Genomic DNA, 13,767 nt, shown 5'->3' with positions numbered 1-13,767 from the left:
CAAAATAAGGTCACCGAAGGAACGGCGATGGAACGAGAGACACAAAGGCTCCGTGAGTCACCCGTTCATAGGTAAACAGAGTGGATCTCCACTCCGCAACCATTTTCCGATTGAGCTCTGCGAGTCGCGAAATTCCCCAAATTTTGGTCCTCGCCCTCGACCTCCATCGCTGCGAGTGGACCAGGAACCCGCCTAGCGTGGGTTTGGGTTAGTCCCGTCTGTTCACCACGAGTAACAGAGTTTGAGTCCCGGGGAAGACAGGCCATCGTGGGCTCCATTCACCGCAGAGACTAAAGACTGATCAGGCACAGTTCCAAGCCACCTTCTCCCGTTTGGGGTCGTGGCGGTCCTGGTGGTCCTGTTTAGCCGATTTCTCACAATGAAGGAAATGAATCTTTGCGCCCAGTCGCCCCCCCCCGGCGTCTGAGTATTCTGCTGGCGCCTCCCTTTTCTCCGCCATTCTCGTTCGTCTGAAGCATTTGTTCTGTTCCCACTACTCATAATCCTCTTTTCGCTTTCCTTTGATCGTGCCTGTATCGCCACTTGTTCGCTTTGACTCGACTCCATTCATTCGTTCGATCGCTATCGAGTCACCCGTCGCCGCAGAGATTTTCTGTTTGAACATATTCCATAATCAACCAGTCTTCTTGACTTGTACATTCATTGTCTAGTCCTTCTTTCCGTGATCTTGTTGAATCTATTTCTCTGTCACAGTCCGATCAACATGCGTGCCTTCACCACCATTGTCGCGGCCCTCTTCGCCGCCGTCGCCTACGCCGACAACAAGGCTAATGCCTTCTACAACCCATCCGGTGGTTACCAGTTCACTGCTGGCGAGCCCACCACTCTGACCTGGAAGGCCGATGCCGGTACCACCGTCACTTTGCGCCTGCAGTATGGTGCGGTGACCACGTCCAACTCGGGCGAGGTTATTGCCGGTAAGTCGATGATTGTCCTGTTCGGGATCGATGGCAAGGGTCCATAACGGGTAGATATACTTGCTGTATCGCTTCCTGGCTTTTGTAAAAAGGAAGAGAGGGGAAGAACCCTTCCAAAGGACTGGTTTTTTTTTCCCTTCTACAGGGGCAAGGGTCTAGTTCCCCATCCAGACGGGTAGTCGCAGGACCAGGCACGAGGCCGAGAAGCGTTCCTTCTTGTGTTTCGGTAACGGCTGGGGTTGCGACTTAGCCCTGCATGGATGGAGTCTGGATCGGATCGATCACATCGAGGGAACGCTCCTTCGGTATTGATCGAGACAACCCCGATGTGCCCGAGATCTTTGATATCGCGTGCCTCCATCCGAGTGGACTTCTCAGCTAATCCCGTTCTTCCACAGCCAATATCCCCAACAGCGGCAGCTACACCTGGTCTGTCCCCGCCGATATCATGGCCCAGCCCGACTACACCATCGAGATCATCGATGACCAGGACTCGTCCAACTACAACTTCCTGCCCCGCTTCGTCGTCGCCGGCGCCAGCACTACCCCGACCAGCTCTTCGTCTGCATCTTCCTCCGCCACCATGACCACCACCGTCTCTACCACCTCCACCAGCACCAACACCAACACCGTCACCGCCACCTCGTCCTCTGCGACCCCCAGCACCATGACCACCGCGACCTCTTCTGCTGTGAGCTCCAGCTCGGCGGTCTCTTCTTCCACCGACGCTGCCTCCACCACCTCCGCCACCTCCACCGGTGAGAGTGCTTCCGTGCCTACCAGCAATGCCGGTGTGGCCAACCGTGTCTCTGGCGGTCTGTTGGCCGTTGTGGCCGGTGCCGCGATTATGCTGTAAATATTCGCACCTTTTATTTGACTGGGACGACACTTGCGTCAATGCGACTGTGATTGATCGAGTGAGCTGTCCAACGTCTACTGGTCATATTTTTTTATCTTTCATTTTCATGCGATGATCTGTTCATATCGCGAGGTATGCGAGAGTTGCTGGAGGTGGATGCGACGGGTCTCATCGGTGAATCTCGTAAGGGATATGGAGGCCGGGTCGGCAGGCCGAGTAGGATGCACCAGGGACACAACCCTGGTGGTGGTCTATTTGGTCCGGATATACTTGACCCTACCGACTCCTTGACCTTACGCGGGTTTATCGGACGACTCGGCACCATCCATATTATATATAATTCTTTTTTTGAACTTTTAGCTGAGAATATGCCCATGCGTCAAGGTTGATGATACAACTCTGTGTTTTTACTACTCCAGAATTCTTTCTCTTTCTTTTTTTCTCTCGGCCTTAATATCTTCAACTTCAAGGTTGGATGAGTGATCAGAGACCCGATCCCCTGCTTTTTCGACACTAGACGGACGACAACCTGGTCTAAAAATAGGCTCACGTTGTGTAACAGATTCATCCATCATCATCTCAAGAAAACCGACCTCAGAGATACTCGTACGCATATAGATATACGCATAGACAATCACATCTGACATTGATGCATTGAACAAAACCGGGATGTCATAGATGGTGGTAGTCGGGTCTTATTTTGATTTTTTTTCTCACATTGACCCTCTCTCTCTCGGGGCTATGGATCTGGAGATCATCAAATGATACAGCTGATAGGGGCACTGCCTTAGTGGATGCCGAGAAGAAGAGGCCCAATAGATCTATTCCTGAAATTCCGAGATTGTTCCCCCATGTCCTTTGTTGTATTTGCATCTCATTTACCTCCAATGTCTACCAACTGTATATATGTAGATTACTTGGTACCAAGCTGAGGTACCTGGCTCATTTCCATTACTACTAACGAATAGACTGGTATAATTTGATCGCGGCTAGGGTAGACAGTAGAACCTCGGTGGTTACACAGTCACATGGCCACGATGCGAACGCCACGAGGACGAGACGGATGTGCAGGGATGACGGTGGTGATGGAATTGGAAAATCCATGTACATGCTTCACAATTGAGATCGGTATTTCACAGTGTCTTGTCGCAGACGGAATTTATATGGTACTAGATTGAATCAAGTGGATTTTCACTGATATACCTATCTAGATCGATTCTGTCCAGTAGATAGTAGCTAGTACTAGGTAGCTACTGTACATCTGATGAGCACAGTCATTCTATGTCCTTCCCGCCTACGCATTGCGAACCTGTACTGAGTATTTTGAAGGCACTGTATTCGAAAGCACAGAGAGTGGGATAGTGGACCCCTTCAATGTTGGGTAGCACTGACAAGATATCCTAGATGACGATGTAAATTGCAGGCCATATGCAGCGTGAAAGGGTATTGGGGAACGTTTCAATCGATATGCTTTCGTCAATGGTATACTATCAGGTAAATAATAGCGCTTCTTTCTAGATCGTAGTACATCTCTAGAGGATACTAGGTGCTACTGGTACTCGACGTGGTCAGGCTGTCTTTTCTATACCGGCTAGATTGAAATGAAAATGTAGACGGGACTTTGCCGCAGTCGAGTCTTTGTTTAATGAAGAATTTCGAGATGAGATCATCGTCTCGTTTGTGTTTTTACGGGGAAAAAAACAATAGAAAATATGAATGCTGCAAAGAATGAGTACCCATCGTCATTTTTTTTTCGTGGACATACGACAGACCTGTGCAGCTGGGATCTGACCGCTCGAGATCGTTACGTTCAGGGTCATGACGGGGTGTCCTAGTTTACCATCTTGACCGCATGTCCACGTAACCGACTCAGCCTTGATGCGGGCTGTAGTCCATTCCAGCCATGGATTCACAGGCATGAGCCAAGCATTTCACACGTGCTGATGCTTTCACTTCTCTGAAAACCAATCACCTGACTCTCCATACGGCGGACATGGATGTGTGATGATATCAAGTCTATCGACATCCAAGAGTCGGCCCTAGTCGAGGTTGAGTGATCCATGCATCTTCCAGTTCTCAGCCGGATCTTCGTCGTGCGCTGCCACGACCCACTCCACGCCGCCCACACTCTCCACATTCATCAGCAAGGGTTCTGGAATGCCCACGCTATTGACTGCAAGGCTTGACTCTCGCCCCAAGCCAACTTCCTCAATTGGTTTTTATCCAAAAAGGGAAGGAGAGAAGGGAAAACGTGACCGCCTTTTATGCATGTGAGGGTGCTGAAGCAGGGGATTGCTTCCCCCCATTTACGACATGTTCAAAAGCCGGGGATGATACGAGTCCCATTCTATATTCTGTTCGCTTTTGATGGGCATTGAAGGGCTGGCACTGCCTGAGACGATTGCGCCCAACGGGAAATGAACTGGAAGGACCTGCTCTCTTGTGTGACACTGACTGCACCTCGTCAAATTGATACATGGGGAAGTGTCATTTGCGTCTCTCGGACCCTTCCCTTCCTCTCTCTCTCACACATACGCTCGCTCGTTGCGTCTCTCTTTTCCAGCCGGACCTGCATACAGAACGACGTCAGTGCTACTGATAGGTCGGCAGTGCTCAATCTGCAGCCTCCGTTTGCCATGACCACTGGACACTGCAGTTTTGATGGAAATGCACCAGCACCAATGCCATGATCGACCCGCTATATCATTATGTGGGGGACAAAAAAGCGGCGAGTTGAAAAAAGCAAATTGTCTGGGCGCGGTCCGACCAGTGTCCATCGGTCAGAAAATCGATGGTGACACCGTGCACCGACTTGACTCCAGTTGGAGCGGGTCATCTATATAATAGGAGATTCCCAGACTGATCAAAACTACAAAATCTACCTATTCGATTCAATTGTACCGGATTGTTCCGCAGGTGGGATCGTCTATAAAATCCCCTACAATCATCCACTCCAAGTCTACCACCTTCAACATCCATCTATCACGAGCGGGTTGCGCCCAGTTCTTAGAATCGCGTATTATCATGTCTATCAACCTACGACATGCTGCTCTAGCAGCTGCCCTCGTCGGCTTTTTGCCATTGACTCTGGCGCAGACCAACATCACCGCCAGTGAATGTGTGGCCCAGAGCGTGTTTTCCGACTGCAATCGCAATGTTGCAAATAAATGGCAGAGCTGTGTCAAGGGGTGCAATGGAAATGGAAACTGCCTGGTGGATTGCGGATGTACCGCCCATCAAGAGTATATTAATTGCATGGCTCAGTCGTGCTGGAACCAGGTGTGTTCCCTTTTCCGGCTTTATACTCAGTTCTCCCACTCTCAGCATCTACCTGCCTCGATCGTGAACATGGTGAACATTTTCCATGACGAGACCAGGCCCTACAAGCATACAAGCATGACGGGCCCAGTCAACTCATATTCGGCCTTTTTTGTCACTTTGAATCGTCAGTCACTAAAAAAACTTCCGCGTCTCTCACCTCCACTAGGTCTACTCCTGCGAATATCAACTCTTCGTTCAGCAGTACTTTGCCGTCTGTCCCACGGCCTCGGAGCCCATTCCATTCTGGCCGGCTCCAGACAACGCCGCCAACCGATGTTCTTGCAATCTCGGCAAAGTACTGGCCAACACGCTCTCCGCTCGTAACGACCAGCTCAACTGTGCCAGCAAGATTGCCAACCAGGCCGGGAACATCCCCGATATTTCCAATATTAATAATCTGCCCGACTCGATATCGAACATTGTCCAAACGGCGACGGAGTGTGCTTGCTGCGGTGCCAGTGCTAGTCTGTCCGCGTATGTCTTAAACTGGATTATCACTGTCGAGAACCTCCCTTCTCCTCCTCCTCTCCTTCCTTTGCCATTTCGGAAAAAAAAAAGAGCTAACCGCCTCCCATCCAGAGCATGGCAAATCTGTCCCGATACTCGTCCCACCCTCGCCGGCGCCGACCTATGGCCCCTCTTCTTCCCCGACAACTATCCCAACTTATACCCCTCCATCCCCAACTTCGCCTGGTCCACCTGTGACAGCACCCTCTCACAGACCAACTGTCGTGACCTCGGCTTCTCCGACTCCAATGACAAATTCTACAAGCCAGGCGATTTCCCCCGCAACGGGACCCAGACTCTACGCAATGTCGCAGGTACCGTGGCTGCGCCGCCGAGCGGGACCGTCCTAACGTGGTCACAGGCTTCGGCCACGTATACCGTCACCGCGACGGGGCTAGGTCAAAAGGTTGTTGCTGGTGCGGATGGGACGCAGACACAGACGCAGACACAGACACAAACGGGCGCAATGGTCTCTCAGACTGATAATGCGGCTGTTGGGTTGGTTCAGGGTCGCGGAGTGGGTATGATAGGTGGTCTTGTTGGATTCGCGATTGGTGGGTTCTTGATGATGGTTTAATTCAAGAAAGGCTGCGACTTTACTCTCCCCCTCCCTTCCCTCAAAATTGATCCGAGATCCAAGTCCTCAGACAGTCTATTTGAAAAAAAGAAAAAAAAAGGCTGGGTGGAGGACCAGAGGGGGGGGGGGGGGGGCGGGATGCTGTTCATTCAGAAGATGGATGGCAAGGATCATACCATGTTGCTTGGAATGATTGAATGATATGTTCGAAATGAACGTTGACGATATCTCATCAAGTGTTGAACTGGAGAAACGGTTGATGAATCTATGACTTTATGATCGATTTGAATGTCCAGGGCGGGAGTATTGTGAGGAAGAGATACATGGATAGGACTCAAATATTTCCATATCCATCTAACAAAACGTGGGGTTTCCAACATTTTTGGATATAAAGGCAGCTGGAGGATTCTAGCTGGGAGCCCTGTGATTCCCTCAGGGTATCTCCCCTGAGTATTTAGATTTGGAGGTGGGTCTATTCGTTTTCTAAAGTACAATTTCAAATATTGTTCACCTGGTGGATCGCTCAAGGAATATATGGATCGATTGTCCTTAGGAATGATTCTCATAGCAATAAAGTTTGCGCAAGTGGGTATGATGATAGTGCTCTTCTCCAGAGCCTCACCTCATATCCTCTCTTCTATCTCTATAATCTCTATCAATAGTATTGAAAGGCCCCCCCACGTCAGGACAGTTTCGATGGGTCGGAATGATGAAGAAAAAAGAAAGAAAGAAAGAAAGAAAGAAAAAAAAACAGGCAGCACGGAAAAGGGAATAAAATAGTGCCCAACTCCATCCAACGCCATGCAGTGCAAGAGAATGAGGGAGAGAGAAAAAAAAAGTGTAAACCGATAACCCTCCAAAGAAAAATCTTCGGTACCATCTTCGTGCGGACATCATCTCAGACCAGGTAAATAGTCATTCAAGACGCCCACGACGGCACGACTCTCTTCAAAAACTTCATAAATTTGAAGAAACCAACAGCGAATTCCTCATTCCCACGAGGATCAACAACCCGCTCGGGAAACGCAATTCCCGCACCAAAGAGCCCGGGAATCAAGGGTCCGTCATCCTTGACATGGAATCTCCCAGAGTCGTGATCAAAGTCCATAGCCAGGGGATTTCCGTCCTGGACCAAGTGCGGGAGAGGATCTCTCGTGAATCCCACTGCGTGAACGATATGCGAGCATTGGGGCAGATGCGTTCTGTACTGTGCATCTTCGAGATGTTTTCCACCGCCGCAGTTTACTTTCTCGATGACCTGGCCTGCGGGTGAAGTAGCCAACTTGTCATCCTCGAGCTCGGTACGCGCAAAGTTAGCGGCCAGACCCTTGAGGCCGGTGTTGTCTCGCAGAATCCAGCCATCCATGTACTCTGCATAGCGGAGTGGGTGACGAGTGAACCATTTCACGCGCAACTTGGGATGAGATTCACGCGCCAGAGTCACGAGATTGAGAAGTGCAAGAATGGCGCTGTGAGAGGCACCGACAACGGCGACGGTAGTGGGCGTATCGACGGGGAGGGTGGTGGCAAGCTCTGAGGGTTTCAGGACAGTATCCAGATCGAGGTGGGTGATGTCGAGACCCGGAACCGGGACTGGAATGTCTGTTGGATGAGCGCCAGTGCACAGGATCAGCCGCGCAGTTTCGATGATGATTGGCGTCTGGGAGCCATGTTGTTGGACCCTCACGGTCCATTGGGAGTCGCTTGATGCCTGTTCATTGAAATGCCAATTGATTAGCTTTGCTTGTTGATAGCTGCTGTCTTCTGCTATTCGTATACGTTGGAATAGAACTCCACATCTCTAGATCTCTCCAAAAGAGCGAGGATTGACTTACCGTGCTGTCGAGGTTGGCCGCCGTCACAAAGCCCCGGCAGGCCTGGACCTGGTCCATCTTGATCAACCCATCCGTCAGACTTCGAATCATGTCTGCCGCGTAGGAAAGATGGCAGGTCTGTTCCTGATCCAATTTGGCCAGTCGCGTGAAGGCATTGGGCTTGGGGGTATTCTCAATGACCGTTCGAAATGGCTCCACAGCGGTAGCGAATGACTGGAACAGGGCGACTTTGGTGTTGCTATAAGATATCAGGGTTAGTTTGGACATACTGACTCCCGCGGCATGAAAAATCATCGCCATCAAGGGGTCTGCTGTACCTGGGAACTTCGCGATATTTACGATGCACACGACCCGATTCGAAACTCGGATCAATCCATGCGATTGTGCCCAGTTGGCGCTCCAGTAAGTTTCCAACCACCGCGACTCCGGCCGGGCCAGCACCCACGACCAACGCAGCGCATTTGCGGGTAGTCATCGATGCGACAAATATGAAGAGAGGTTCAAGCCAGATAGAAAAGTGGTGCGAGAAATGACAAGGTATGAGCGTGGAAAGCTTATGGGATTTCCGCAAACACAAAAGAGACTGGAAAGAGTGATAAGTGTGGAAGAAGAACCAGAGGCAGAAACGGTCCATTCAAGAGACTAAATAAGAAAAGCAAACCCCCAATGACCACCCATCGGTCTCCAGTCGTATAACACGCGGCGCTGCTCGAGAACGTGGTTTCCCATCGGCGGAAGCCATACAAGAGCAAGAGCCAAGACTGGGCCGTTCGGCGATAGCCCAGCCAGACCCGTTCAGACGGCGATTGGGAAATAGCATTCGGCGAATGCTAGACACCTGCGCGCGACCACATGTGAGGTCAAAACAACATCATTTCCTGGCCGCGAGAACCAGCGATCGGCTCAGAAATCGAAGCCTCGAATTCTGTGACCAATTGTGAAAGATGGCATGTTTCTTCAATACCTCCCTAGTTGCATTTTCTGGGGCAATGGGCACGACATTAGGCATCATCGTGTCGAGTCATTGCGCAATCATAAGAAAGGGTCCAAACGGCGATTGTCACTCCCTGCGGCGCCTCGGCAAAGAAGTTGTATCCGCTTTTTGATTCATACGGGCCCAAAGCACTTTCAGTGATCATCACAAGCCTTTCCCCCACCGCGCAATCAAAGCCCGATCGCGGGTTGTTGCGAGGGCAGTCGGCCGAGAGAGATACACACGGCAGCCCCCACGGGGGTCACAGGCACTTGGGCTTTGTCCGATCAGCTGATCAAAAGGGGATGTAAGCCGGAGAGTGGAGGAGGAATGAACTGTTCGCTGTCGAAAAGAAGACTTAGATCTCCCATGTTAGTTGGCACCGGAAGGACAGACCGGGAGAGCGATGGTAAAGGGACCATGGTCCTCGATCAGGACGTCACGGTCGCTTTCATAGGAAATCAAAGGTTGGAAATCAAGAGTCTCTCGGAGACCAGTCGAGAGCGTTGCTCTCTCTGGATTTATACTTCCTGGTCTGATTGATTCGATGGGCTTGGCGAGATTGCGTGATGAACTTTCGTCTCGGCCTTGGTGCCTGGGTTCGTGGGTGTTTCCTGATAGGGAAGGTACTGGTGCAAATAGAGATGTCAACTCCAGGAAGCAAGTGCAAGAAATACACCCATGCACAGCACTGGGTGAGGGCAGTTGACTTTCAGAGAAGCACTACCTCTTGACTAAATCAGGGAGAAGCCCCCAACTTATATGTTTTTGACCACCGCAGGGGCATGGTGTGTTATGGAAAAGCCCAAGTGCGAGCTCGGGATCTATCAGTCGCTACTCGGGGACTGAATGAATACTCAGGTTACTGGCTCCAATAAGCCACAGCACCGGGCGGCAGCGAAGTGCGATGGATATCATGCTATCTTCTACCCCAAGTTCTTAAACCGCCCAGTACACGGTCACCGACGCACGGTACACATGATTCGACCAGCCTGGGAATCGTGCTCGAGCCCAGACGGCGATTGAGTCTCCCACTTGCAAATCACGCACGAACCGTCCATCCAGGGTCGCCCGACCTCGACCCTTTGTCCTCTCGATATCTAGCGCTGCCGGCGAGTCCGGCAAGATGTTGTCTTGGTAGTGCCAGACAATTTCAACATCTTGCCTCTCCACCACCCGGGCACCATTACTCTGAAGCTTACCAGGCCCAGGCAACAGGAGAGGGTCATCGGGCTCTCGGGGAGTGACAATGTCTCCGGACTCATGTGGTAGGAGTTCTTGCTCCTCGCCGTTGACATACATCTTCTTGGTATGTGCTGCTCGGATCACTTCCACATCAAACCATGTCCAGGAGTGCTCATACATGTTGGGCGCAATTCGCCCGGGCCCTTGATCGTGGGACGATAAATGGAACACCACCTTTCGACATGGATGGACGTGAGACCGAGAAGGTAGCGGACGTGGAGTATCGGGCGCATCTTCTAGTTGCTTCATGTGTGCAGATATCGAGAATGAGCTCCTGGCACGTGTATATGTATGCTCACTGACGTCAGCGGGGAGGGAAAGACCCCCACAACAACATACCTTTCGATCAAAGCAGAGCGGTACAGTCTTCACGAGGACCTGGTCTCGGTCTTTGCTGATATGTCGATATGAGCGGCCTTCGGGGACTTTCATTTGGACCGTCGTCGAAGGCCAGTACTCGGCAGTGTCCACGATCTGATCGATAATCTCAACGGGTAGACCAAGTCTCCACTGCAACAGAGCACGAACTTGAAGAACGTCCCAAGTATTTGGCTTGAATTCCTGGTTCTGAAATGCTCAGCAAAGCGCGTCATTTTTTTTGCTGATAGGAGCATGGAACATGATGCGAGAGGTATTGGGTGCGTGTCTCTGTACCTCTGATTTCGAGCTCTCGTCATTGGAGGTATTCTCCTGGTCCTCATTCCCTGTGGGCTGGCGGAGCTGGCCCAAGGCCCGCCGGGCACCGTGGGGCAGTAGCATGGGAAACAATGAAAACATTCAAAGAAAATGCAGATGTTCAGTAGATTTTGTTCACTTTTTTTTTGGTCTTGAAATGGTGGCTTATCCGTGAGCAAGATGGGTTCAGACAAGCAGAGGAATGGTGTGTTTGAAGGGTTGAAGATTGGTCGTTTTTCGCGGTGTTGCAGCCACCAGAGCGGGTCCCTCGGCGTGGAGCACTTCAACGGTGGGGCCTCGGGACGTGGAGATAAACTTCAACAGACTGCGTCTCTCCGGACGCACGACACCGTACAATTGTTTGACTTTTAAGAGATCTATACTCGTACCTGTGTCAAAAGATTGGATTCATACTTTTCTACTTTCTACCTGCACAATATGTAGTGACGTACAGTATATTGACCGACAAAGCTTTATGAGTTCTTGTGCCCAATAGTGGTACAGTCTGTCTAGGCAGATCGAGAGGCTCTTCGGGGGTGACAGCCAGCGGCAAAAGCGGCCTTAATAGACACCCCGCAAAATTAAAACTCCGCCCTCATGAGGGAAGCGCTGGAAGTGAAGGAATCCAGAAAGAGTAAGACATGGTAGATGGAGAGCTATCTCTCTGTAGGAGTACTCAACTACTCAGAACGACACTTGAAGATGCGAGAGGGGCCAAAACACTGAAAACAGAGTATCTGCGCGCGACGCCAGGTACGGCGAAGCTAACTCGATATGGTAATTTCGCAGGTCCGCCATTTTTACAAACTGAATCCAATGCCCTTTCCAAACGCCTCTGAATAACAAAGTCTTTTGTTTGAAAAAGAGTAATGCTCTGACAAGTCAAGGAAAACGAAAAGAAAGAGAACAAAAACAAATCAAGGACGCTGTCCACCAGCTGCCCGGTAAGCGGCGGCACGCTTGCTGCTGCGGTTCTTGGGCTTGCCCTTAGATCCACGACTCTTTCCCTTCACCTTCAGGGTCGACTTGCCTTCGCTGGCTCGGTGGCCCTCAAAGACAAATGAGTTGCCCGCAATGCCTCCCTTGCTCTCATTCTTCAGCTTGGAAGCACCGGCGCGGCCAAGCAGCTTGCCGGCACGGCCTTGAAGGGTCTTTCGAGCCAAATCACCAGAGCGAGCGTCCTTGCTACCCGAGTCATCCCGCTTCTTCATCATTTTGCGGGCCCGGGTCACGCGAATCTTCCGCGGCAAAAGAGGAGGGAAGTTCTTCTCGTTGAGCAAGAGAGCCTGCTCCACACAAGTTCCCTCGTAGAACTGAACATAGGCAAACCCTTTGCCAACGCGAGTGTTCTGATCTCGAATCACACGCACAAATTCCACGTTCTTCTTCACGGACTTTTTATCCTTGGTGTCCCCCGTGTGGGCGTTGAACACCCGCCACAAACCTTCTTCAATGTCGGACGGCTTGCGAGGCTTCTTCTTCTTGCCATCCTCGTCCACACCCGCGACTTCTTGATCCACAAAGTCCAGGTTGCCCACGAAGACACAGCGCTTGTTGTCGATTTCAGCGGGGTGCGCAATACTATCCACACGAATATGCCGATCCAAGACAACGGTGCCGTTCAGGGCGGCGGGAGCCTTCCGCGCTGCTTGGGCAGTGGTGTAAACAGCATAGGCGTTCGTACTGTGAGTGGTGTCATCCAAAATCTCACGGCGAGCATAGGAGGCCCGCTTGGGGATACCGCCACCGCTGGCAAAGGGCACAGAGCGGAATCGAATCGAATCGACCTTGTGTGGTCCGGAAGATTCAGGAAGACTGGAGCAGAAAGAGGCCAGGTGTCGAAGAAGGGTCTTTTTGGCAGATTTGGACTTGATGGCCTCGGTCGAGACGTTGCCCAAAAACACGGTGCGGCTGGACTTCTCCACCTCATTGGCCTTGGAGGCACCCGACACACTCTCGTGAACAGGCATCGGCTCCTTCGCATCCCCCGCTTTCTCACCCTCCTCGTCGCTAGAGGCAACCTCCTCGTTTGTGTCATCCTCTGCATCACCACTCTCTTCCTCGTCTTTCGTGGGCTTCTGCCTCTTGACCTGCTCGGCCTCACGTTTCTCCTCCGCTCTCTTCTCTTCTTTCTCGAGACGACGCATGTAAGACCCTTCGATGTCGTCCTCTGCGCCGCCTCGCTTGCGCTTGCGACTCTGCTTGTCTGACGCGCGCTGTTGCTCACTCTCAGCTTCCTTGTTCTCTGTAAAATCCTCCGCAGAGCTGTCACCAGCATCTGCCATCGCCTCGTCCTCCGATTCAGCGTCACTGTCATCGGACGCGGCGGTCTCCATGGCCTCGTCGGCTTTTTTCCTGGGTTTGAACTCGACATATTTGACGGTAGGCGTCTTCACCGGGCCAGCCTATTCCAGTGATCATCAGCAGCCATCAATGCTTCGAGGGACCAGAGCAACATACACTTTTCTCAAAAAGTGAAGACAAACCCGCGTCGAGTGGTGCACTGCCCAGGAAGGGAAGACCTCCACCAGTGGAGGGTGCCTCAGGGGCCGATTTTGTTTGCGACTTTGATTTTTTGCCCATGATTGACGTTTCGGATGCAAGGAAAGAACCTTGCACACTCGAGGAATTTCAACGCTATATGTGAATTTTTCCTGGAGAAGATGCTGCCTATCTCCGAGCTTTTTTTTTCCCGTCAAGGCTTATCGGGTCTTGGCGCGGGCGGCCTGGAGAGTCACATGATGTGATTGCTGGGAGCTGTATCAATCGAGATAACAACTCGGGCTTCAGATCGAGAGACAAGATCGGATGAAGAACAATAAGGATTGAAGCCCGCA

General features: G+C 51.4%; 5 protein-coding genes across 5 annotated transcripts; 2 read left to right on the top strand and 3 right to left on the bottom strand.

The window, feature by feature from the left end:
- Positions 1-724: 724 nt before the first annotated feature.
- Positions 725-1,794, top strand: POX_c04363 (putative cell wall protein; the record flags this gene model as incomplete). The annotated part of the gene is made up of 2 exons (XM_050113243.1): positions 725-938; positions 1,337-1,794. 2 exons carry the CDS (start codon positions 725-727, stop codon positions 1,792-1,794), a joined length of 672 nt encoding a protein of 223 aa, XP_049970799.1.
- A 3,027-nt stretch (positions 1,795-4,821) lies between these two features.
- Positions 4,822-6,202, top strand: POX_c04362 (uncharacterized protein; the record flags this gene model as incomplete). Its single annotated transcript, XM_050113242.1, has 2 exons — positions 4,822-5,076; positions 5,285-6,202. The coding sequence occupies 2 exons, from the start codon at positions 4,822-4,824 to the stop codon at positions 6,200-6,202; spliced, it is 1,173 nt and encodes a 390-aa protein (XP_049970798.1).
- Positions 6,203-7,121: 919 nt separating this feature from the next.
- Positions 7,122-8,512, bottom strand: POX_c04361 (uncharacterized protein; the record flags this gene model as incomplete). Its single annotated transcript, XM_050113241.1, has 3 exons — positions 7,122-7,913; positions 8,038-8,275; positions 8,355-8,512. The coding sequence occupies 3 exons, from the start codon at positions 8,510-8,512 to the stop codon at positions 7,122-7,124; spliced, it is 1,188 nt and encodes a 395-aa protein (XP_049970797.1).
- A 1,437-nt stretch (positions 8,513-9,949) lies between these two features.
- Positions 9,950-11,014, bottom strand: POX_c04360 (uncharacterized protein; the record flags this gene model as incomplete). Its single annotated transcript, XM_050113240.1, has 2 exons — positions 9,950-10,822; positions 10,910-11,014. The coding sequence occupies 2 exons, from the start codon at positions 11,012-11,014 to the stop codon at positions 9,950-9,952; spliced, it is 978 nt and encodes a 325-aa protein (XP_049970796.1).
- Positions 11,015-11,847: 833 nt separating this feature from the next.
- Positions 11,848-13,513, bottom strand: POX_c04359 (Nucleolar protein 12; the record flags this gene model as incomplete). Its single annotated transcript, XM_050113239.1, has 2 exons — positions 11,848-13,335; positions 13,391-13,513. The coding sequence occupies 2 exons, from the start codon at positions 13,511-13,513 to the stop codon at positions 11,848-11,850; spliced, it is 1,611 nt and encodes a 536-aa protein (XP_049970795.1).
- Between the last annotated feature and the right edge of the window lie 254 nt (positions 13,514-13,767).

This window comes from Penicillium oxalicum, chromosome III (genome assembly GCF_001723175.1).
Source record: "Penicillium oxalicum strain HP7-1 chromosome III, whole genome shotgun sequence".
NCBI classification, from domain to species: domain Eukaryota; kingdom Fungi; phylum Ascomycota; class Eurotiomycetes; order Eurotiales; family Aspergillaceae; genus Penicillium; species Penicillium oxalicum.
Note: the sequence above shows the minus strand (reverse complement) of the source record. Positions and strands in the feature narration are given on the sequence as shown.